The sequence below is a fragment of the Molossus molossus genome, unplaced genomic scaffold (assembly GCF_014108415.1).
Source record: "Molossus molossus isolate mMolMol1 unplaced genomic scaffold, mMolMol1.p scaffold_m16_p_3, whole genome shotgun sequence".
NCBI lineage: Eukaryota > Metazoa > Chordata > Mammalia > Chiroptera > Molossidae > Molossus > Molossus molossus.
In genome coordinates, this window is record NW_023425366.1 from 67,113,660 (window position 1) to 67,139,241 (window position 25,582).

A 25,582-nucleotide genomic window follows, 5' to 3' on the forward strand; every position below is an offset into this window, starting at 1 on the left:
AAAATTCTTGGTCCAAATGGCTTCAATGGTGAATTCTTCCAAATATTAAAGAAATAAATTTTTCACAAAACAAAGAAAAGGGGAATAACAACCTTATGAGAATGAAAAATTATAGGCCAAACTCTTTCATAAATAGAAGTACAAAAATTCTAAACAAATATATTAACAAACTGACTCTAGCAATATGTAAAAGGAATAATACATCCTGACCAAACAGGGTTTCTTCTAAGAATGCAAGGTTGTAAAGCTGGGGATTGGGGGGGGAGGGTGTCAATAGGGGAAAAAGGAGAAACATCTGTAACAAAAATAAATCAATAAAAAAAAGTTCTAAAAAAAAGAACGCGCCCTGGCCAGTACAGAGAGACCCGGGTTCGGTTCCCGCTAGGGGCATGTACCTTGGTTGCAGTTTGTGCCCGGCCCTGGTTGGGTCGTGTGGGTGGCAACCACCTGATGTGTCCCTTTCACGTCGATGTTTCTCTCTCTCTCTCTTCCTCTCTCTCCCTCCCGCTCTATCTGAACAAAAAATGGAAAAATGTCCTCAAGTGAAGATAAAAAAAAAAAAAGAACGCAAGGTTAACATTTGAAAATAAATGCAATCCACAACATTAATAGAATAAGGAAAAGAACCATCCTGATACTAAAAATATTTTGATAACGATTAATTAACACCCTTTCGTGATAAAAAAAAACAAATCTCTCTTGAAAAATTCAGAACTAAAGAGAACTGCCATAATCTGATAAATGTAATACAAAACCTACAGCTAATACACTTCATTGGGAAATATCAAATATCTTCTTCCTAAGGTAAAGAATAAGACAAGAATATTCACTTATCACCACTTCTATTTAACATTATAGTCAAGGTTCTAAACAGTGCAATATGGCAGGAAAAAATTTTTAAATGTTAGAATAAAAAGGTAAAACTTGATTCTTCACAAATGACATAATTGTATATGTAGAAAACTCAAAACTGTTTCAAAAGAATAAGTGAATTTGGCAAGGCTGCTGGTGGGCCAATACAAAAATCAACTGCATTTCTAAATGTTTGGAGCCAATATACAGAAAGAAAAAAAAAACAACTACTTTCAATGAAACAAACAAAAAAAGACCTAGAAATAAATTTAACACAGAAATGGAACAAACCTCTACATTGAAACTTGTAAAACATGCTAAAATTTAGAACTTAAATAATTTTTTTTAATCCTCACCCAAGAATAATATGCTTAGAGAGAGGAAGGGAGAGAAAGAGAAAGAGTTGCCCTCCATATACACCCTGACTGGGGATTGAACCAGCAACACATGTATGTGCCCTGATCGGCAATGGAACCTTTCGGTGCACAGGAAGGACAATGCTCTAATCACTCTGGCCAGGCTAGAACTTAAATAATTTGATGGGTATACCATATTCAAGGATAGAGAAATTCAATAGTTTTACTTTGTAAATTTTCTCCACATTAAACTATAGGTTCATGTAATTCCAATTAAGATACCATCAAGGTTTTCTAAGGTGAGAGGATTAGTGGGGAAGAATGATTGATAATTTATATGTAAATGCAAAAGACCTGAAATGACTGAGACAACCTTGGAGAACAAGAAAGTTGGAGGTCTTAATATTACCACATATCAAGATTATAAAGGTATATATATGCAGGAATAAACAAACAGATCAATGGAACAGAATAGGGAGCCTTAAAAGACCCACACATACACAAGTACCTGATTTATGATAAAAGCATCACTACACTTCACTGGAGACAGAATGTACTTCTCAAAGAATAGTGCTTGAACAATGAGATATCTATATGGAAAAGAATAAACCCTGACCCTGCAGCATTCACAAAAATTAACCCAGGATGACCCATAGACCTACATGTGATAAATAAAACAAAAGCTTATTAAAGAAAACAGAAAAATATCTTCATGAACTTGGAGTTCATAAACAGAGTACCTCAATAAAGCATAAACCATCAGAAAATGACAGATTTCGTTAAAATTAAGACCTATTCATCAAAAAAGTAACATTGAGTACTAAGCCAAAGAACAGATGTGAGAAAATATTTGTAAGACACATATCCAAAAATGTGATTATATCCAGAAAAGTTAATGAATTCCAACAATCCAATAAAAAAAAGTAAAGTTTATGATAAACTACAAAAAAAAAAATTAATTTTTTTCTTTATTGATTTTAGAGAGAGAGTAAGGGAGAGAAAGAGAGACAGAAACATCAGTGAGAGAGAACATTGACTGGCTGCCTCCTGTGTGCCCCCCATTGGGGATTTGGCCCACAATCTGGGCATGTGCCCTGACGGGGAATTGAACCGGCAACCTCTTGGTGCATGTGTTGATGCTCAACCACTGAGTCACACTGTCCAGGCAAAATAACTATTTCTAAAAGCACTAACTTACCATTAAAATCTTGGATATGGGTCATTTGTAAAGTAGTTCATGAAAAACTACATATGCCCTCTAGAGTGAGAGTTAAACATCATTATAGTAACTTATTATAAAATGTTTTCAATGCTTCTTTAGCTCTCTTACATCAACCTTATGTAAAAGATAGTATTTTCAGCATTGTTTAAATTAATAAAATTTATAATCAACCATTAAGAATGCTTTGAAGTAGCCCTGGCCACTTTAGCTCAGCATTTAGAGCATCGGCCTGTGGTCCAGAGAGACCTGGGTTTGGTTCCCGCTAAGGGCATGTACCTCGGTTACAGTTTGTCCCCGGCCCTGGTTGGGTCATGCGGGAGGCAGCCACTCGATGTGTCCCTTTCACATAGATGTTTCTCTCTCTCTCTCTCTTCCTCTCTCTCCCTCCCACTCTATCTGAACAACAACAACAACAAAAAAATAAAAAAATGTCCTCGGATGAGGATAAAAATAAAAGAATGCTTTGAAGTATTATAACAACAGATACTAAATTAGTATTCAACTTTCTTAGTTCCTCTAATCATAACACCCTTTAAATCTTTAAAATGAGAGATTTATGGTGAATTTAAAGGCAAGACAAATAAAAATGGAGCATTCCCCTGACCTCAGTTAATTATCATAGAGTATTTTAATTCAGGACTCACATAAGAAAGGAGAGGTTTACCTGCCAAGCTGGAACAGAGGTTGAGTTGGACATGACTGTTTTTTGCAGCTCTTCAAGTACAGCATCTGGCAGAGGCTTTTGTGATTCCAGGAGTGGTTTACACTGAACTTGTCTCAAAAGTAAGATAATAGCTGGCTGATCAGGGTTACTTTTTAAGTTCTAAAATGTAAACCCCAAATACAAATACATCAAATAGGCTGTTAAATGTTAAATGTAACAGGCAATCAAGCTATTCTCCATGTTGAGGGAAAAAATCTAAATTTGACTTTTTCAAAATCTAAATTTGACTTTTTCTTATTAAAAAGATAAAAAACTGCAAAAGTAAAATAAATAAAACACTGAACATCTTGGGCATATCAGACTCTACATACAAATAATCTTTAAAATCGGTAATACTATTACTGTAGTTTGTAAGTCATTTATTTTAGATTTAGTACATCCCTTTCATTTGGTTTATTCTCAGGTGATATCGCTATTTACACCCTAAAACATGTACACATGTACATAAGTTCTCTACCCAAGTCCTTCCACTATTGTTTGACTATTTCTTCCTTTATTTTTTGTCCTTCAATAACATGTTCCTCTTTATTTTTTACTAATTAGGTCATAGTCTTAAATGTATTTATTTCTAAAATGGACTTGATTGTTTTTTTCTAAGTAAGAGATTGAAACAGTAAAATGACAGACAAGGTTCATAAAGCATCTCTTATTCTGTCACAGCATAGCCAGCTGTCAATTTATAATTACTAAACTTTCACTATAAAATACTAACCTGTCCTGAACTTAGATGAAATTTCTTAAATAAAAGAGAAAATTTATTACTCTGCTTTTCAGAGCATTCAAGGGCCAAAAGAGATCTTAAAAAACCCATTCTTCTTTCTCTGCGAAATTTATACTGCTTTTTCAGAAAAAATTTCTAGGACAACAATACAATCTTCCCGGTAAACATTTAAGAAACAAGATGTTTTCAAGAAAAGTGATGCTTAAAATGCTCCCATTAAATTATTTCTGAGTAGGTTTATGAAATTGATTTATTCATTCAATAAATATTTATTGAGCCCTTACTATGTGCAAGGTAAGGTGCTAAGAATTTACTCACAGTAAGTTTGAAAATTCACAGTAAGTTAGTAAGTTCAAAAACTAACTTACTGTTGGTCTTCCCATTTGAAAAATGGAGATAATTATAAAAACCTTTGCCATAGGACTGTTGTGAAGTTCAAATACAAACTGCTAAATGTAGTGACTAGCCTGTGGAAGTACTCAATAAATGCTAGGTGTTATCATCATTACTATCATCATACCAATCCACCACCAACCACCACCATGTGCTCTTCAAATAACATGCACTCTGGCTTTGAAGTTATTTTCCAAATAGGATAAGAATCCATAAATCTCATCAAATCCATAACAATACCTTTGTGCATAGGGCTTCAGCTTCAGATATTCTTCCTGTGTCTACTAGACCAGTGACAGCTTGGGAGAGAGACCACTTTTCAAGAGATTCATTGTAATTTTCAAGAAATTCTTTGTCTTTAACTATAAACAAAAAATGTCAATGTTACTTTTTCCTGCAATTTATAATGTTTACTCAAATGAGTAATTAATTGCTAATTAGTATTGCAGCAAGACTTATGCATATACAATTTTTGAAACTTACATGAACCATTGGAATAGCATAGACTATCCGGAGACAGGTTTCTGAAAAGTTTCATGGTAGGAATATTTGTGATGGAAAAACTTAAAGCCTTATATATTTGTGACATATTAAAAATCACTATATCTATAGTAAAAGTGAAAATAATTCATTGAAAAAATTAATGATTTATTGCATTATAACTAACATACAGTAAGCTGCACTATGTACATACTCAAACTGTACAATTTGATGAGTTCTGACATAAGTAAACATCTGTGAACCATTACCACAATCAAGACAAAGAACATACTCATTATCATCATACGTCTCCTCCTGCCCTTTGTAATCAGTTTTGTCCCCAACCTACATCCCCTCCTTTTACACTATGCCCCCAATCATTGTCAGTCAAAATAAATCAGTCTGCATTTTGTAAAATGTCTTATAATGAAATCGTAAAGTATATACTTTTTGTCTGGCATCTTTCACACCTGTTAACACAGTAAATGACATTCATTCGCAAATGTCAAAGCTACCTTGCATTCCTAGGAAAAACTACACTTGATCATGATGTATTATCTTTTTTTATCTGTTGTTGGATTTGAACTGCTCAAGTTTTATTAATAAATTTTTACATCTATGTTCAGACATGATGTCCTTCTGTAGTTTTCTTATAAAGTCATTGTCTGGTTTGCTATCAGGGTAATTCTGGTTTCAGAAGAAGTTAGGAGATATTATCATTTCTTCAGTTTTCTGGAAGAGTTTGTATAGAACCGGTATTATTTCTTCCTTAAATGTTTGGTAGAATTCATTAGTGAAGCCATCTGGTCCTGGAGTTTTCTTTATGAGAGGATGTTTAACCACAAATCTAGTGTCTTTAACAGATATAAAACTATTCAGTTTATCTCTTCCTAAGTAAGCTTTGTGTCTTTTAAGGAATTGGTCCATTTCATCTAAGTTGCTAAATTTAATGGCATAAAGTTGTTCACTAGCTTTTTAATGGCTATAGTAGTGTAACCGCTTTCATTCCTGACATTGGTACTTTATTTTTTCCTCTGATGTCTAGCTAGAGGTTTAGCAATTATATTGATCTTCTCAAAGACAAAATTTTTGCTTCTGTTGATTTTCTGTTTTCTATTTCATTGATGTCTACTCTTATTTCTTTTTGTCTACTTACTTTGGATTTAATTTCCTTTTTCTAGTTTAATCTTAAAGTAAATGTAAGGGCACTAATTAGAGGCTTTTCTTATTTTACGATGTAGTCATTTAATGTTATAACTTCCCTAAAAGTAGTGCTTTAGTAGCATTGTAGAATGTTGATATGTTTTATCTGTAATAAAAATAAATTAATTAAAAAAGAAAAAAGAAAAACGGCCCAGACTTTCTCAACACAGGATTGCCTCAAACCTTCAATTTGTAAAGAACCAACATCTGCAAAGTGCTACAAAGCAAAGCACTATAAGACAAGGCAGACCATATTGTTAAGTCCTCTTAATGAACTGATTCCATTGTGAAATGACCCTCTTTATCACTGTAATATTCTTTGCTCTGAATTCTAATTTGTCTGAAATTAACATGGTCACTCCAGCTTTCTTTTGATTTGTGTTGGCATGGTGTATGTATCTTTTCTATCCTTTTACTATTTAGGCTCTTTTATCTTTATATTTAAATAAAGATTTAGCCATGGCCGGTTTCACTCTGTGGTTGGAGCATCGGATGTGGACCAATGAGTAGCGGGTTCGATTCTGGTCAGGGGCGCGTACCTTGGTTGCGATTCGTCCTCGGCCCTGATTGGGGTTGTGCAGGAGGCAACCACTCGATGTGTCCCACTCACATCAGTGTTTTTTACTCTCTCTCTCCCTCCCACCCTATCTGAACAAAAATGAAAAAATATCCTCAGGTGAGAATTAAAAAAAAGAAAAAAAAATCAATCAATAAATACAGATTTATATTTTGTCTATATGTTTCTTTCTGGCAACAGATCACTCTTGCTTTTTTATCCAGTGAGAATCTCTGCCTTTTAACTAGGGTATTTAGACTATTTATATTTAATTTTATTACTAATGTGGCTGGGTCTAACTCTAATGTGTTATGGTTTTATATTTTCCTTATCTATTCTTTTGGATAATATTTTTATGATTCTGGTTTGTTTACTTTGGTGGCTTATTAGCTATAAATCTATTTTTTTTAGTGTCTATTTTAAGGTTTACAGTGTTTGTCTTTAACTTGTTACAATCTACCTTTAAGTAATTTTGTACTACTTCACTTATAGTACAAAAATTTTACAACAAAATACTTCTATTTCCGCTCCTGGCCATTGTGCCATTGTTGTCATACATGCTTTAAATCGTCCATTACATTCTAATGAGATTTTTATCATGTCATTTGTGGATCTGTTTCTACTGATGGGTTTTTCTCCTCATTCTGGGTGGTATTCTTCTGCTTATTTGCATACCTACTAAATTATATACATATGTTTTTATTGATTTTTTTTAGAGAGAGGGGAAGGAAGAAAGACATAGAAACATCGATGTGAGAGAGAAATATTGGTCGGCTGCCTCCTGCATGCCCCCTACTGGGGGTTAAGCCTGAAACCCGGGCATGTTCCCTGACCAGGAATCTAACCGGGACCTCTCAGTCCATGGGACTATCCTCAATCCACCGAGCCACACTAGCCGGGCAAAGTTTTAATTGGATACTGGATGTTGTGAATTCTGCCTTGTTGAATACTAGATATATATATTTGTATTCCTATAATGTTCTTGAGTTTTTTAGTTTTTGTTTTTATTGACCCCCTCTATCCTGCTCCCACACCTCTCCTGCCTTCCCCACAGTACTGTCTGTGTCTATTGATTATGCATACATGCATATGTTACTTGGTTTATCTCTTCCCGCCTCCCCCCGCCTTTCTCGTTGAAGTTCTTCAGTCTAACAACCAATTTGTGCTTCTTAATCCCTTCACCCATCCCTCCAAACTCCCTCTTGAGTTTTGACCTGTAAGCAGCTCAGCTTCTTAAAAATAATTTTATCTTTTCAAGACTTGTTTTTAAGCTTTGTTAGATGAGATCATAAGAGTCTTTAGTGTAGAACTAACTGTTCCCACTGCATTTTGGCAATACTCTTCTGAGTACTGAATTTATTATTATAAAATCCGCTTTTAAACTTACTTGAAGCAGAAACCGCAGATAACAGTGCCAAGTATAAATCCATCCTTTTTGGCTGAGAATTGTTCACTATAGCCAGTTTATCATCAGCATGACAAGCTGCCATCAGCCCAGCCCAGACAGCAGGATCACCTAAACGTAAGAAATAGAGTTAGAACACTTGTTAATATTAACATATTGCTGAAAAAAGCCACCAAAATGAGAGTTTACAAACATACAAAAAATTATCTGTATCTAGAAAAATTCCATTTTCTTAAAACAAAATTACACTTGTTTTCAGAAGATACATTATTATATTCATCCTTCAAGGTTTGCCATTTTTATCAAACATGTCAGAGGATGAGAAATATCCTATTAAACTTTTCTTCCACTAGTTAGTGCAGTTACCTAGACTGCTATGCCACTGTGGAAAGGCCAATTATATTCACTTTCATTGGACATGAAGGACAAGTCTCAAACAAGCACTCATGTTCATTAATCAGTCCCTGCTTTAAAGGCCCAGTTAATAGAAAAGCAAGATAACAATTTTTCAGTTCTTAAAAGTTTGAGCCAAAAGAAAAGCTCAAGACAACTACATTTTAGCTATGTTCTAACAGCCAAGCATGAAAGTCACTTTATCATTCCAAGTGAAGCAATTGTATTATTATATATCTTTTCATTCATTTGCTCTTTCCTTCCTCCCTTCACATCCTGATAGAAGCTTCAGGAGTAAGGGGTAAAGACTGAAAGAAGTGGGTTGAGGAAATAATAACAGAAAGAGATTATGACTATAGACTCCTCTTTTTAAGAAAGGTAGTTGTGAAAAAGAAGCTAGAAGAGGACTTGGAGCTTAGGTTTTAAAATTTTGGCTTTTTATTTTAAAAAGAATATTTTGCAGTTCACTTCTATGGTTAATATTTTAGTCCAGCTACCCTTGAAAAACAAATAATTTTAAAATTCCACAAGGGAGTGCTAGTTAACAATAGTCATTTATTTAAGTATACATTTTTAGCTTTAGTATGTGTGTGTGTGTGTGTGTGTGTGTGTGTGTGTGTGTATATATATATATATATATATTTTAATCTTACTGCCCCATCCAGCCTAAGTCTCCCATCAAATGTCTGAAATCTATATCTATTTCATTTGTAGATGATCAGTGTTACTACTAACAGTACAAGAATCATTAGAAATCTTATACAGATCAAAAACTTTCACACAAAAAATTATGTATCTCCATATTACAAAATATTATCTGCCCCAGATAATAACTACCTTATTTTAAATAACATAAAACACATTCAAATTTCATAATAAGGAAATCAAGACCATTCCCTAGAATTTATGATAAGATCTGACTACTATATAATAAAAGGTATGTGGCTGAGTACTAGCTCTGGGTTTTAGGGCTAACAATGACACTAATGAACTATGTGGCAGCTTTTCCTTTGGGACTCATTTTTCTCTGAAATAAGGCAATTGAACTACATGATGGCTCACACGCTATCAGGTCTAAAGTACTATAATTCCAAATAAAGTGGACTCAATTTCTGAATACTGTTTTACCCTGAAGACACTGAACAACATCTTCAGGGATCTTAGGGCGTTCTAGTATTTAGATTTTGGTAGGAGGGATGGACATTAGTTTCCAGATATTTCTTCTGTCGTAATTCAAAAGAATTGCTGTTTTATTAACTTTTTCATCGATAATCAGCAACTCAAATTCCCCAGGAAACAAAGTAATAATATAAATATATATAAAATACATAAACTATAAACTTAAAAAAATTTAAATATAATTTGCTAACAATATCTCTTAATATCACAGAAGCAGTAATCTAGCAAAAATTGGTTTTCCTTCCATTTAATTCTAAATTTCTTGGAATTATATTTAAATTTCTAAAAAGATCCCTTGGAGTACCACCTGTCAAAACTGTACTTTACTCACCCAAAGGAGGTGTACAACTACTACATACAACTACAATTATATTCACTTTCACTGGACTCCAAGGATAAGTCTCAAACAGGTACTCATTTTCATCACTTGGTCCCTGTTTAAAGCATCTTATATGATGACTCTGCTTCCTTGAGTATGTATTTCTCCAGATAATAAAGGAAAATCAGAAAATATCATTAGAGAGGATCTTAACTAGGCAATCTTACCTTTCTAAAGTTTATGCCACTTAACCCAAAGGCTAACAGATCTTCTGTAACTGTGGATCCACAGTAAGAATTCTTGAGAGTAATTCTATCTAACACTTGATTGAGAACACCTCCAAAAATCAGAAACACACTCAAATGTGTAGGCTCTGTTTTTGTTCTGATTATTTTAAAAATGAAAGAAATAATAAACAACAAAATATTGTTCCATTTGTTTTATAAAAATTGTCTGAAATATTAAATATTTTGTAGTTAAATTGAGATGTTTACAACTTTATTGTAAAGATAACATTGAACCTGTTCTTTGTATAATTTGTTTCCTAATAGTCCCTGGCCAAAAGCAATAGCATTCTGATCAAACAATTGTTTCAAGTGCTCTGAGGAAATAAATTTTTTAATGCTGTATTTCATATTAAAAACAATTATATATGAAAATATATCTCAGAATCCAACACTGCTAGACATTCTAGTCCTCCAGAGGTAGTGGAAGTGCTGATGTGGTCCGTGTGCAGTGCCTCAGTACCTTTGTGATAAATGGCACACAGGACACAGCTGGTCAGAACTAAGGGATAGCTCAGGTGAGGCCAGCACTGGCATTTCAAACCAAAGAAAACATATTTCCAATTTTCAAGGAGATAACTACCCATTAAAATAATTGAATAAGTTTATTAAATAATTTAGTATCTATAGGTAGACCTTACTAAAGCCTGATAGAAAAATTAAAAAAATAAAACTACTTCTTGAAAATATACAATTCGGATTTTACAATAACAGGTAAAAAACTATCTTTAAGCAGATATTCCTTTGAGCCTGCTTCAGTAATTAATTACATCTTAATTATCACTAGCCAAATGTAGTTAATCAAATACTTACATGCAAAATCTTCAAATATTTTCTAAAAATTTCCTTGTCTTATTTCATAAAAAATACAAACTCTGCTCCTATAAATCACAAATGAAAGATGAACAGAATCCTAATTAATGAAATGGATATTATATTCACCTGGAGAAAGAAGAGCTGCCTTCTGAATGGTCTTTAATGCAATATTTTTTTCATCTTCTGCTGAACTGCTTCCCATAGCCAACTGATTTACTGCAGTATACAGTAATGCCTTCTGTGTAAGAGAAAAGAAAGGTGTTAACCAATTCTCTTTATAGCTCCTTGACTTTCAAAGTGACGAAAAGTATGACTTCATTGGCTATGATGCGACCCTTAAGCCTAGGAGGAATTATTCTTTCATCAATAACATTATTTAACAGGTAGACCATTTTCTTTACTGGGAAAAACTAACCTTTCCATGATGTGAGTCCAAAATATGAGCCACATTTCCTGCTACAGCACCTCCCTATAATAAAAAGAATTGATTTTCTAAATAAATGCACAGACTTCCACAAAATAATAAAAATTCAGTCTGATAAAAATCTCCATTAAGTTATTTGAAAGGTTCTGTTATATCACATTCACAACTTTTAAACTCCTTAAGTATCAACTTATTATTGCTTTAAAAGACCAGTTTAATATTTTTATTAAAAAATCTTTTTCTACTATAACCATTTCAACCCTACTCATTAAAGGTCTAAAAGTTGTATGATTTTACATGGTACCAAACCAATGTACACACGTTCTAACAATATAAAAGACTGAAAGAAAAAAGAGAGAATGAGGGCAAGAGATTACAAAACCTATTATGAGATAAACTAACATGGTTTCTTCACAAAAATACAGTATTTGAAAACTTCCGTAATCCCTACTAAAATGAATAAAGTTCAGAGGACCATGAAGCTGTTCACAGCTTCAACTCAATACTAAAATGAGAAAAACATATGCATAATAGTTTTCATAAAGGCAACTCATAATCCTTTACTTTTAAAAATTCAATTAGATATTTTACCTGAAAAAGAGAATGATTTCATTTTAAATCAGAAGTATAATGTAGTCTTCATTTTATATCAGAAATGTATATACGTATCAGAAAAGTTTTCAAAACTGTATTTAGCATATCAAGAATACTAAAACTAAACTTTTTAAAATGTCAATATAAAACAAATAGAAGATGGATTAAAAACAAGATAACACAACAGAGTAGAAGGAAGATTCAGGAGTTAGACCTGGAATGACCCATTACCACAGCCACTAACTGTGACTTTGGACAAGTTATTTAATCTCTGTGTCTCAAGTGTCCTCTGTACAATGGACATTTGCACCTTCTTCATATGGTTCTTGGGATTAAATGACAAAATATATAAAAATGCCTAGCACAGTAGCTGGAACATAATAAGTACTTCATTTCAGTGTCTAATAATGATGGTTTTCTAGGTTCTTTGAACCAAACCATACACTGAAAATAACTAAAAATGTAGGATAAAACTTTGCTACTCAGTGTGGTCTATATACCAGTAGTATCAACATTTTCTAGTAAGTTGTAAGAAATGCAGAATATTAGGCTCCATCCCATACCTAGTGAATTAGATTCTGCATTTTAAAGAAGCATTAGGATAAGATATAAAAAACATGTATTCTTTTATTTTTTATTTTTTACTTTTTTTGTTACAGATGTTTTGTCCTTTTCCCCCCATTGACACCCTATGAGCACTCTATGTATTTTGGAAATTAACCACTTATCTGATGTATCCTTAGCAATTAATCTCTCCCATACACTGGGTTCTCTTTCCATTTTGATGGTTGTTTCTTTTGTTGTGCAGAAGCTTTTGAGTTTGATGTAGTCCCATGTGTAAATTTTTTCCACTGTTCCTGTTGCCTTGGGTGATGTATCTGTAAATTCTGCTGCGTATGATGTCTGAAATTATGTTGCCTACATTTTCTTCTAGGATTTTTATGGATTCACGAGTCACATTTAAGTCTTTTATTCAGTTTGAGTTTATTCTTTTGTATGGTGTAAGTTGATGGTCTAGTTTTATTGATTTTTTTGCATGTAGCTGTCCAATTTTCCCAACACCATTGATTAAAGAGGCTGTCTTTACTCCATTTTATGCTCTTGACACCTTTGTCGAATATTAATTGAGCATAATGTTTTGGGTCCATTTCTGGGTTCTCTGTTCTATTCCATTGATCTATATGCCTGTTCTTGCGCCAGTACCAGGCTGTTTTGATTACAGTAGCTTTACCTGATATCAGGATAGCAATACCTGATATCCGGTATTGTGATCCTGCCTACTTTCCTTCTTTTTCAGATTGCTGAGGCTATACGAAGTCTTTTTTGGTTCCATATGAACTTTTGAAGTATTAGGTAGTATGGACATTTTAATGATGTTAATTCTTCCAATCCATGAACAAGGTACGTGCTTCCACTTTTTTATATCTTCCTCTATTTCTTTTTTAAATTTCCTGAAGTTTTCTGCAAATAGGTCCTTTACTTCTTTGGTTAAGTTTATTCCTAGGTATCTTAATTTTTTTTGCTGCGATGGTAAATGGGATTTTTTTTAGTTTCTCTTTCTGTGAGTTCATATTGGTGTATAAGAATGCCATTGATTTCTGGATGTTAATTTTGTATCCTGCTACTTTACCAAATTCATTTATTAAGTCTAGTAAATTTTTGATGGGAGTCTTTGGGATTTTCTATGTATAATATCATGTCATCTGGAAATAATGACAGTTTCACTTCCTCCTTTCCAATTTGGATCCATTTTATTTTTTCTTCATGTCTGATTGCTGTGGCTAAGACTTCTAGTACTATGTTAAATAAGAGTGGCAAAACTGGGCATCCCTGTCTTGTTCCTGTTCTTAAGAGAAATGAGTTTAGTTTTTGTTCATTGAGTATGATGTTGGCTGTAGGTCTTTTATATATGGCCTTTATTATGTCGAGATATGATCCCTCTATTCCTACATTGCTGAGCGTTTTTATCAGAAATGGGTACTGGATTTTGTCAAATGCTTTTTCAGCATCTATTGATATGATCATGTGGTTTTTATCTTTCATTTTGTTTATGTGGTGTAAAACATTATTTGATTTGCGAATATTGTACCAGCCTTGCATCCCTGGGATGAATCCCACTTGGTCATGGTGAATAATTTTTTTGATGTCTTGCTGGATCCGATTTGCTAGTATTTTGTTAAGGATTTAGGCATCTATGTTCACCAGGAATACTGGCATCTTTGTAGTATTTTTTCTGGTTTTGAAGTTAGAGTTATGCTGGCCTCATAAAATAAGTTTGGAAGTCTTTCTTCTTCTTGATTTTTTGGAACAGTTTGAGAAGAATGGGTGTTAGTCCTTCTTTGAATTCTTGGTAAAACTCCCCGTGAAGCCATCTGGGCCTGGGCTTTTGTTTGCTGGGAGAGTCTTGATTACATCTTCAATTTCCTTCGTTTTATTGGTCTCTGAGCTTTCTATCTCTCCCTTGTTCAGTTTTGAGAGACTATGTGTTTCTAGAAATTTGTCCATTCCGCTTAGATTGTCTAATTTGTTGCCGTATAATTGTTCGTAGTATTTGTTAATGAGACTTTGTATTTCTGTGGTGTCAGTTGTTACTTCTCCTCTTTCACTTTTGATTTTGTGTATTTGGGTTCTCTCTCTTCACTTCTTGGTGAGTCTAGCTAAGGGTCCATCAATTTTCCTTATTTTTTCAAATAACTAGCTCTTTGTTTCATTGATCCTTTGAATTGTTTTTTGGTCTCCATGTTGTTTATTTCTGCTCTGATCTGTACTATTTCCTTTCTTCTACTTACTCTAGGGTTTTCTTTTTGTTTGCTTTCTAGTTCTTTAACCTGTGAGGTTATTTAGTCAATTAGAAATTTTTCTTGTTTCTTGATGTGGGCCTGTAGTGCTATGAACTTCTCTCTCAGAACTGCTTTCGCTGCATCCCATAGATTTTGTGTTGTTGTGTGTTCATTTTCATTGATTTCTAGGTAGTTTTTAATTTCTTCTTTGATCTCCATGGTAACCCATTCATTATTCAATAACATGCTATTTAGCCTCCATGTTTCAAATGTCATTGCATGTTCTTGTTGCAATTGATTTCTAGTTTCATGCCATTGTGCTCTGAGAATATGCTTGATATGATTTCAATCTTCTTGAACTTGTAGAGACTTAGTTTGTGCCCTAACATGTGATCTATCTTTGAGAATGTCCCATGTGCACTTGAGAAGAATGTGAATTCTGCAGTTTTGGGGTGAAGTTCTCTGTAGATATATATCTATTAAATCCATTTGATCTAGTGCTTCATTTAGAGTCTCTGGTTCCTTGTTAGTTTTTTGTCTAGATTAGTGGTTCTTTACCTGTGGGTCACAACTCCTTTGGGGATCAAACGACCCTTAGACAGGGGTCGCCTAAAACATAACAGTAGCAAAATTACAGTTATGAAGTAGCAACAAAAATAATTTTATGGGTGGGGGTCACCACAACATGAAGAACTGTTTTAAAGGGTCTTGGCATTAGGAAGGTTGAGAACCACTGCTCTAGAGGATCTATCCAGTGATGTCAGCAGGGTGTTAAAGTGCCCTACTATGATTGTATTGCTGTCGATTTCTCCTCTGAAGCCCTCCGAAGATTTTTAATATATTTTGGTGCTCCTATATTGGGTGCATATATGTTTACCAAGGTTATATCTTCCTGTTGGATAAATCCTTTCAATATTATGCAGTGGCCTTCTTTGTCTCTAGTTATGGCCTTCATTTTAAAATTTAATTTATCAGATATGAGTATTGCTACCCCAGCTTTTTTTTCCTTCCTGTTTGCTTGGAAGATTTTTTCCCATCCCTTTACTTTCAACCTATGAGTCTTTTGTTGTGAGGTGGGTCTCCTGTAAATAGCATATATATGTCATGCTTTCTTATCCAGCTACCCTGTGTCTTTTTATTGGAACATTCAAACCATTTGCATTTAAGGTGGTTATTGACATGTACTTATTTATTGCCATTTTTGTTTAGTGTGGTTCTATTTTATTCCTATTTTTTCTACTAATTACAGCAGTCCTTTTAACATTTCTTGCAGTGCTGGTTTAGTGCTAATATATTCCCTTAGCCTGTTTTTGTCTGGGAGCTCTTTATTTGACCTTCTATTTTGAATAATACTCTTGCTGGATAGAATAGCCTTGGATTCAGATCCTTGTTTTTCAAGTCCTTGATTACTTCATGCTATTCCCTTCTGGCCTGTCATGTTTCTGTTGAGAAGTCAGCTGAGAGCCTTATGGGGATTTCTTCATGAGTAATCTGTTGCTTATCTCTTGCTGCCTTTAGGATTCTCTCTTCGTCTTTAATTTTTGGCATTTTAATTATTATTGTCTTGGTGTGTGCCTGTTTGGGTTCTTCTTACTTGGTCTCCCTGTTGTTTTTGTACTTGAATGCCTTCTTCATTCACCAAATTAGAAAAGTTTTCTGTCACGATTTCTTCAAATATATTCTCTAACCCTTGCTCATTTTCTTCTTCTTCATGAACTCCTATGATGCAAATGTTATTAGGTTTCCAGTTGTCCAACAGCTCTCTTAAGCTGGATTCCTGTCTTTTGATTTTTTTTTCTTTTGGTTTTCTGATTGGTTCATTTTTTTCTACCCTATCTTCTAATTCACTGATCCGGTCCTCAGCTTCCTCTACTCTGCTGGTTAGTCCTTCCAATGTGTTCTTTATTTCTGCTATGTCATTTTTCATTTCCACTTGTTTGGTTTTCAGTATTTGTATATCTTTACTCATGGTGTTGATGTCCTTACTCATGCTGTTGAGCTTCCTCAAGATCAGGGCTCTGAACTCTACCTCTGATAACTTGCTTAACTGAATTTCATTTATCTCATCTTCATAGAGTTCCCTTGTTCTTTCATTTGGGATTTGTTTCTTTGTTTCACCATTTTGGCTATCTCAGTGGGTTTTGGAGCCTGCCAAATTTTCCTTGTGGGTGTTCGTGTTCTGCTGTTTGTGGCTCCCTCTACTGGGTTTGTATGACCATGGGAGGGCCCACGTTAAACACCACTGTCAAGTCTTGCTTTCCTGGGTAGATTTTTAAGCCCAGGAAAGGTTCAGTTATCCTCTAGCTTTTTGCCTGAAAGTTATTAGTCTCAGTTACTCAGGGCCTTGGAATGTAGGCCTCAGGTGTTCTGAGTCAGAAAATTTCCAGAAAGTGGGAAGATGCTGGTTGTTAATGAGACTCAATTTACATCTCTATGGCTCACCTGGCTGGGGCTGAATCTGTGAGGGAGGGGCTGCTGCTTTTCCCCATAGTTCTGGGAAGGAGCAAGCTGGTAACCGTCCTGTGTGGCTGGGAAGGAGCAAGCTGGCCACTATCCTTTGTGGCCATGACTCAGCAAAAACTCTGAGCACCCTTCAAATCCTGGGTATCTCCACAGAGTTCCAGTCCAGGCTGCCCTCCCTCTGCCGGAGCCCAAGGCGAGTGGCTGTAGCCAATCTAGTGCTCTGTCCCGGCCCTCTGTGCTGTGGAGCCGGCTTGGGGTTTTAACCCCGAGGGTGCTGCTCACAGCTAAGGCCACTGCTGTCCATGGGCTCTTAGCCTGCCAACCTCTCATGTCTCTGCAGATCCTACGAGTGTCCCTGGTTATATGGTCCTTTCCCAATGCTTTTCTATTGCTTTTTTTCCAATGACTGGTATTTATTTTAGTTGTAATTCCCATTTGGTCCTGGGAGATCATCTGTGTAGCTTCCATTCACTACCAAAAACATGTATTCTTAAAAGCACTGACTAACTGACAAAATATTAAGAATTTACCAGGCCAAGTCTAAAAATGAAAACTGGAATCCAGAGAGATAAGGGAGCAAGAAAGCCATTTCTGCCATTTGCAGGTTCTAACAAAATTGAATTTTAATTTTGAAGGAGTCACGGGCTAGTGGGACAGAAATCAAAGCCCAGTGCTCACATAACAATGGGGAATATATAGGAAACCCATAATAAAATAAGCTGAAACCCCAAGGAACTATCTATACCCTCAGGTTAAAGGTGAATCAGAAGTAAACCAGGTTTCAAATGACCTTGAAACCCAGGCACATAGTAACCTGTTTGGTCTAAAAACCTCAAGCTCTAAACCTTGTTTAAGGTGGTTCCAGATTGGTGGAGCTCCCAAGCACCTGGCAGAAATAAGTACAATTTCTGTCTCCACAAAGGTACCTTAATCCTAGGCCATAAATTATTTCCACAAGTAATTTTCATATATACACAATCAAGCAAACAAAGTCACCATGTGTAAAAGCAGTAGGAATAACAAACAAAAACAGGCCCGTACAAACTTCAGATATTGGAATTTTTAGATGTAGTTAGTTTTCAAAACATATTAGCTATTATCATTATGTTTACCAACTAGTTAAGTAAATAATAAAAGCTCAACCATAGAAGTTAACAAAATATTTTAGATTCATGAAAATACCTGGTTTCTATGATTTAAAATACAGTATGTAATCCCCTGTATAGAACATAAACAATTCCATGTTTAGATTTACATTTTTCAACATGAACAGTGTTCTAGTTCATATTTTCTAATCTTTAAAGAGCTTTTCAATAAAATTATCTTTTGGGATTAAAAAACATAATAATCTTATTAAATGACAACATTATAAGCTTAACCTTATCATATAACCATTCATGTAACTGTACGTGTTCAAGAGAGTCGACCTAATTCTTTGTATTATCCATGACGCCCAAACTAGTATAAGAGTACATGAAAGAAACTCAATGTACTACTTATTGAGTAACTAATGAACAATTTAATTAAATAGCAGAACTCCTTCACTGTATTATTCATTTCTTTTTCAAAATGATAATGCTAATACTTTAAAATTCTATCATTTACCATGTCACAAGTTATTTAATCTTTTTGCCAGAATTTAGAATATTACTCACCTTTGCATTTCGTTGTCCATACTGAGCAACCACACGGGATAGCAGAGACCAAAGAGCAGGATCAGCTGGGTTACTAGAAAGATCATGAAAAACAAAGGACTCAGAGATGAGAATTACACAAAAAGTACAAGCAACCAACACTTTATTTAGTACCTAAGTTTAAAATCATTTAGACATCTAAAGCAAGTTTATGATTGTGCATATGTGGTTGAAAGTGTCTTAATTTTTAGAAAACACAGTTTATATCTGGTTTATACAGCAACTGTCCTTATGAAAATAAGGAAAAAAACCTCAGCACTGTGATTATTACAAATCCATGAGATCTTGCGCTGGCCAGTGTGGCTCAGTTTGTTAAGCGGTGTCCCATGCACCAAACAGTCACCGGTTTGATTCCCAGAGAGGGGACATGCCTGGACTGTAGGCTTGATCTCCAGTTGGGGGAGTGCAGAAGGCAGTTGATCAATGTTTCTCTCTCTCTCCCTATCCTTTCCTGTCTCTCTAAAATCAATAAAAACATATTTTTTAAAAAGCTTTGTTTAAAAAAAGCCATGAGCCCTGGCTGGTTTGGCTCAGCAGTAGAGCGTTGGCCCGCAGACCAATGAGTTCCCGATTCAATTCCAGCCAAGGGTATGTACCTCGGTTGCAGTTCGTCCCCAGCCCTGGTCGTGGTTATACAGGAAGCAACCAGTTGATGTGTCCCTCTCACGTCAATGTTTCTTTCTCTCTCCCTTTCTCTCCCTCTCTCTCTACCTGAAGATAAATAGAAAAATATCCTCGAGTGAGGATAAAAAAAAAAAAAAAAAACAATTAAAAAAAGCCATGAAATGTAATTAAGAGAGGTTAAGAAAACGTAATACATTGGGTTCAAAGAAAACACAAAGAGATGAGAACTATGGAAGGAAAAGAAACTCCTAATACAAAACTTTAATGCTGAAAATAAGTACCAGTGTTCTATTTTCCAAACTTTAACTACATTAATGAATACTTACGTGGCCAAAATATTCTTAAAGCCATCAAAGTGGACAATATCAGATAACAACCTGACAACATCACAAACTTGAGAATTAGTAAGGGCTTTCATACTAAAAGTTATGAAGTGCAAAATTTCTGTTCTCTATGTCTGTATTAACTGAACTTTTAAAAAATCTTCATAGGTGAAATAATGTGTACAGAAAGTTACCTGATTCTATGGACAATTTCATGAAACCACATTTCCAAATGCATATGCTTACCACTTCATTTTACATTCTTAATAAGATTCAAATGTCAAAGACCACCTCATCAAGTATAATTAGACCCTGAGTTCATAAGCACATAATTTACCTGTGAACAGCTTTAGATGCCTGTCTCTGCACTGCCGAACTGCGGCCTTGCAGCACATAAATCGCTGAAGTAAGAAGGCACCTCTGATAATCATTGTCTTTCTGTTTGATGTGCTTCAGTAACTCGTTAAGTGCTGCTTTTGACAGTGTAGCATCCTGCATTGCCAATCCCAGAGCACACAGGGCTTGAAGGCTCTCTGTGGTTGGCTCCTTTAAGATAGAGCTGTAAATATATTTTTTAATTGCTAATTAGCCATGAATACAGCAGTGTGTAACTATTACAACATATTTTATACTTAGTACAAAAAGCAATTTACTTAAAGATTCATCAAACTAAGCCTAGCTTTCAGCTTTGAAAGAAATATAAGAACAAATTGCTTGGCTTATTGGGACAACAATTTCCCTGACTAATAAGCATTTTAAAGTACCAATGACCTTTAAGAGAGCAGTCATAGCCAAATATTTTTCTGGTCATTATATCTATGTTTTAGAAACAAATTTAATATTTCTAATAGTAATTATGAATGTTGTACCATAACAAAACAGAGAAACTTCCAAAAACTTTTAGAACAGTTTATTAAAATATAATTGAAATATTTAAAACATTACAAAAATATCACATACCTACCACTATGTCTTTCTACTATTTTTTGGAAGGGAAAAAAAAGTGTTTAGAATTTACTTTTGACAAACAGGTATAAAATCATGCATTTTCATGAGAAACTCTGGAATTAACAGCTCACTTAGAGCCCATAGTAACTCTTTTACAATAAGGGATAAGAGATGTAGCAGTCCAAATATGGAAGAGTGTTAATTAGTCAGTCATTTATATCAATATAACCACATTGTATGTTGGTACAACTGAAAAAGCACATAGTAAAATATAATTTCCAATACTAAGAGCAAAAGAAGAAATTTCTATTTATACCTTGGTTCAAAAGGAAAACAAACCCATCTGCTCTAATACTTACTAACATACAAAATCTAAATTATTACTGAAATAACTATATCTCATTAAGCTACATATGCTGAATTCTCAGTAAATGCACCATGTCTTGTACCATGTCCTAGTAATTTTATAGGCAGTTTTTTAAAATAACAAATTCTATGGAGTTGGTAACCAGATATTTTCCCTTTACATATTGAACTTACTCTCATTCTCCCTAAATAAGCACCTAAGCGCCCAAATGCTGCTTAGTTCTCAACATATAAATGCCAAACAAAATCAATAAAGAACTGGTCACTGGCCCTGGCCGGTTTTGCTCAGTGGTTAGAGCATTGGCCTGTGGTCCAGAGAGACCCGGGTTCGGTTCCCACTAAGGGCGCGTACCTTGGCTGCAGTTTATCCCCGGCCCTGGTTGGTCGTGCGGGTGGCAGCCACTCAATGTGTCCCTTTCACGTCGATGTTTCTCTTTCTCTTTCTCTCCCTCCCACTCTATCTGAACAAAAAATGGAAAAATGTCCTCGGGTGAGGATTAAAAAAAAAAAAAAAAAAAAAAAGAATTGGTCACTGAATTTTTCATAGAAAATTAGTCAAAGAAAAGAATTCCAAGGGGGCCCGGCCCGTGTGGCTCAGTGGTTGAGCACTGACCCATGTACCAAAAGGTCGCCGGTTTGATTCCCAGTCGGGGCACATGCCCAGGTTGTGGGCCTGATCCCCAGTGGGGGGCATGCTGGAGGTGGCCAATCAATGTTCTCTCTCATCGATGTTTCTCTCTCCCCCTTTCCCTTCCTCTCTCTGTAAAACCAATACAGAAAAAAAATTTTTTTTAAAAAGAATGCCAAGGGGTAGGGAGAGAACAGTCGGCAGTGATAAGTTTGAAAGATGACATGCAGAGAATCAAAAACAAATGTAAATCAGATAAAATACTCAGTCCTGGATCCAACAACATACAAGAAGGAAGTAAAGGTCTTCCTTCTTAGGAGAGGAAAAGGGTAAGATTACATTCTATAATTTTTTCTCACTTTCACCCATATTCAAAATGATTTGGGTTATTGTTTTAAATAGTAACCACAAATTAATTTAATTATCTCTACTTTGAGGTTATTTTCACCCTTGATAAGTGCAGTAATATATTAGCATCTATAATTCTTGTCCCTAAGCCATTTGCAATTTAGTTTTTCTCTGAATGTATAATATACAGTCATACATACACATTATATGGATGTATTCATATCAAATGACAAGATTTATTCTTTTATTCCTATTGATTTTCTCAAAATAGCAAAGAGGAAGAGAAAGACTTACTTATTATATAAGAAAATGACTTAAATCAGGATGGGACAAAGCATCACAATGAATAAACAAGTATAAAGTTTACCCTACAGAAGTGGTTCTCAACTCGTACCAGCTAGTCATCTCCCACTTCCTACCTTTACAGGGGGTTGGGGCATCATCTGGAGATGTATAGAGGCAATTTTTGGTTTTCACAATGATTGAGGGGTGTTATTAGCATTTAACAGGTGGGGGACAGAAAGATATTCTTCTTGCAGTGAGAAGACAATTCTGTACTATGAGTATTTGTACCACTGAAAATGCCAGTGAAGTACTACTCATTGATAACCACTGTCCAAAAGCATATATTAATCATCTACTGCTTTTGAAGAAATTAAGATCAACTTCCTAAAAAAAATTCCAGAAGTCAAAACAATGCCATATAAATAACCACATATATATCATAGGCTATTATTTTTAACTTATGCAAAAATACAGAAATAGATACACATTATATTGGTAGTATTTTGTTGTTGTTGTTGTTAATCCTCACCCAAGGATAGTTTTTTTGTTTTTTGTTTTTAATTCATTTTTAGATAGAGTAGAGGTTAGAGGGGGGAGGGAGGGGGGGAGAGAGAGAGACAGAGAGAGAGAGAGAGAGAGAGAACATCGATGTCAGAGAGACACATCAATTGGCTGCCTCCTGCACAACCCCAGCTGGGGCTGGGTATCAAACCTGCAGGCCAGGAACGTGCCTTTGACTGGGAATCAAACCCAGGACACCCTCAATCCATGGGCCGATGCTCTAACCTCTGAGCCAGACTGGCCAGGGCTTGGTAGCATTTCTTTTTAAAAGACTGAATGTTAAATTAACTTTATCAGGTTAACTTGAAAAGGGAAGAGGAAAAAAATCTCTTTGAATACAGGAAAGGCCAAAAAACAAACCAGTTATGACTGCCTTCATTAAAATTTTAAGATCATACTAGCTCAGATGATCAATTACTCTTTTTACAAATAAATAAAACACACAGTGTACAGGATGATTTTGAAGGACTGGTTGGATCCAGGACTAAGAATTAAGCCATGTTCTCTAGTTCTGCCTGTGACTGTCAGTTCAGAACCAGGTGGGACCAATCCCTTTTACCCACCAAACAGGTCTTAAAGCATTACGAACTTCATTTTACTGCTCCAATCTGAACCAACTATTTAAATGTTTGGTTATGTTAAGTGTTGACATCAACTATACATACCATTTAAATAGCAATGTCTTGGCTACATCCATTTTCCCTTGTTTATACTCCGTTATTGCTAGAGCTGTCAAGATATGGGCTTTGTCTTGCTCTGACTCAACAACAGACAAGGCTCTCTCATAAGCTGTTACATAGGGTTGGAAACAAAAGGAAAACATATAAAAGCAATCCTGATTGACATTGAACTATGGTATTTTTTCCTTTCCTAATTCTATTTTTCAAAAAGATCTAACTAAAACTATATCTTATTGTTCCCTAGTTTTCAAACAGATGAAATAAAAGTTTATAATAAAATAATTGGTTTAGCTGTTCCCAGGTGATTCTAGGGATATCATTAGGATTATTATGGGACGTTCCCTAATTTCTATCTTCAGAATCTTGAGGGAGGTCTCAGTCACCATCTTCAAAACAAGTGGAGCAGGCAGACACTGAGATAGCACCAAATTCCCCGTGCAGACCAGCAGCTCCATCAAACAGATCCTTAAATGATCTGCACACACAGAGGTTGGGCCCATAGATGCGAAAATGCACTCAATTAGCACTTCTGCAGAAGTCAAAATATACTATTACTAACAATGGCTGAGGTTTTCATTTATCAGAAATTTACATTTAAGCACTGTGAAGTAGTAAAGACCTGCTTTCAAATGCTAACTCACATGTCAACCATGTGATCCTGGTCCTCAGTTTCCTCATCTAAATAAAAATAAAGCTCAGCTCATCACACTGGTATAAGGACTATTCACCATAATAACCTGCTAAATGACAAAACAGATAAAAAAGTTCCTAGTATTGTTCCTGACTCCTAGTCAGATTTTAATAAACACTATAACCCGTATCTCCATCTCAACATCACATCTTTCTTTATGTAGTCACTGTGATCAAATTCCTCTCAGCCCTGGAAAAGCAAAATGTATCCTTCAGCTTCAAGCAACATACTCACCTTTGCTGCTCTCTTTATATAGACCCTTCATAAATAAAGCCAGTGCAAAACCTATGATGTCTTCTAACTCTTCAAGGGGTGTTGACTTAAAAGCCTGGATAGCTTTATCATATTCACCGATAGAACTAAGAGGCAAAACAAAACTTACTTTTAATATAAAAAACAATTTTGGCTTATTTCACCAAAACATAGAGACATTATTATATCACATTTCTTTAATAACTTCAATTCATCTATCAGAGTTAAAGCTGTAGAAAGGACTTAAAACAGAAGGCATATCACTTATTTCACAGAGGATGTATTAGAGGGATTTAATTTCATACTGCTTCTTTTATATGACATGTGAAAATGACCAGTCTTGCTAAATTGCAAAGTGTTTTTTTAAACAAATTTGAATTAAAATCCCAAATTATAAAAATAATTTCAAGTTGACTTTTATCCAGCACTCCACATTTTTAAGGTTAATACATTAACTAAATGTTACTCCCATAAGTATGGTTCTAGCATCTTTGATGAGCTTAACAAGTCATCAAATACCTTGTCAGCATCAAAACTAGCCTTCATGTACACTGTTTACCTGCTCATTCTTTTTAATGGAGGACATATAGACACATTAAAATTCCACAGACAAAACTACACATTATATTTGCTGTACTTAACAGGTATAAAAGTATCTGATACTAAATATAATACTTTTTAATAACAAAAAAATAACTTGTTTTGCTTATTTAAAAACAAAGAGAAACTGTGTAAGCTCAGCTGCCATCACCTGGAATAAAAACACTGTATCTTTGATATTCTTATTTAGTATCCATCACTAAAATCAGAAGCTGTTTCTATTTTGAATGTATTATTGGAAATCTTTTCATACAATACTTTTAATCTTTGGGGTGTGGGTGGGATCTAAAAATACAAGCAATCTTTGCTTCTAAAATTCATTTTATAATGGTGAAAGAATTTAAAAATCAATAAAATCAAATTTTGATAAAGGGAAGAGGGCTATCTTAGATTGTTTATGAATAAATACATTCAGTGT

General features: G+C 34.7%; 1 protein-coding gene across 5 annotated transcripts in view; it reads right to left on the reverse strand.

Moving 5' to 3' along the window:
* Window positions 1-25,582, reverse strand: part of TTC37 (tetratricopeptide repeat domain 37) — an 81,415-nt gene that overhangs the window by 12,391 nt on the left and 43,442 nt on the right. For all 5 annotated transcript variants that reach the window (XR_004961662.1, XM_036279462.1, XM_036279461.1 and 2 more), the window contains 9 exons: window positions 24,547-24,671; window positions 23,607-23,730; window positions 20,143-20,364; window positions 18,820-18,892; window positions 11,319-11,372; window positions 11,030-11,141; window positions 7,895-8,023; window positions 4,509-4,630; window positions 3,095-3,253 (listed from right to left, as the gene is read on the reverse strand). Coding sequence is in view for 4 of the 5 variants with exons in the window: in XM_036279462.1 (XP_036135355.1) it covers window positions 3,095-3,253; window positions 4,509-4,630; window positions 7,895-8,023; window positions 11,030-11,141; window positions 11,319-11,372; window positions 18,820-18,892; window positions 20,143-20,364; window positions 23,607-23,730; window positions 24,547-24,671 (1,120 nt within the window). In the remaining variant the exon portion in view is untranslated. The remainder of the gene's footprint in view (window positions 1-3,094; window positions 3,254-4,508; window positions 4,631-7,894; window positions 8,024-11,029; window positions 11,142-11,318; window positions 11,373-18,819; window positions 18,893-20,142; window positions 20,365-23,606; window positions 23,731-24,546; window positions 24,672-25,582) is intronic.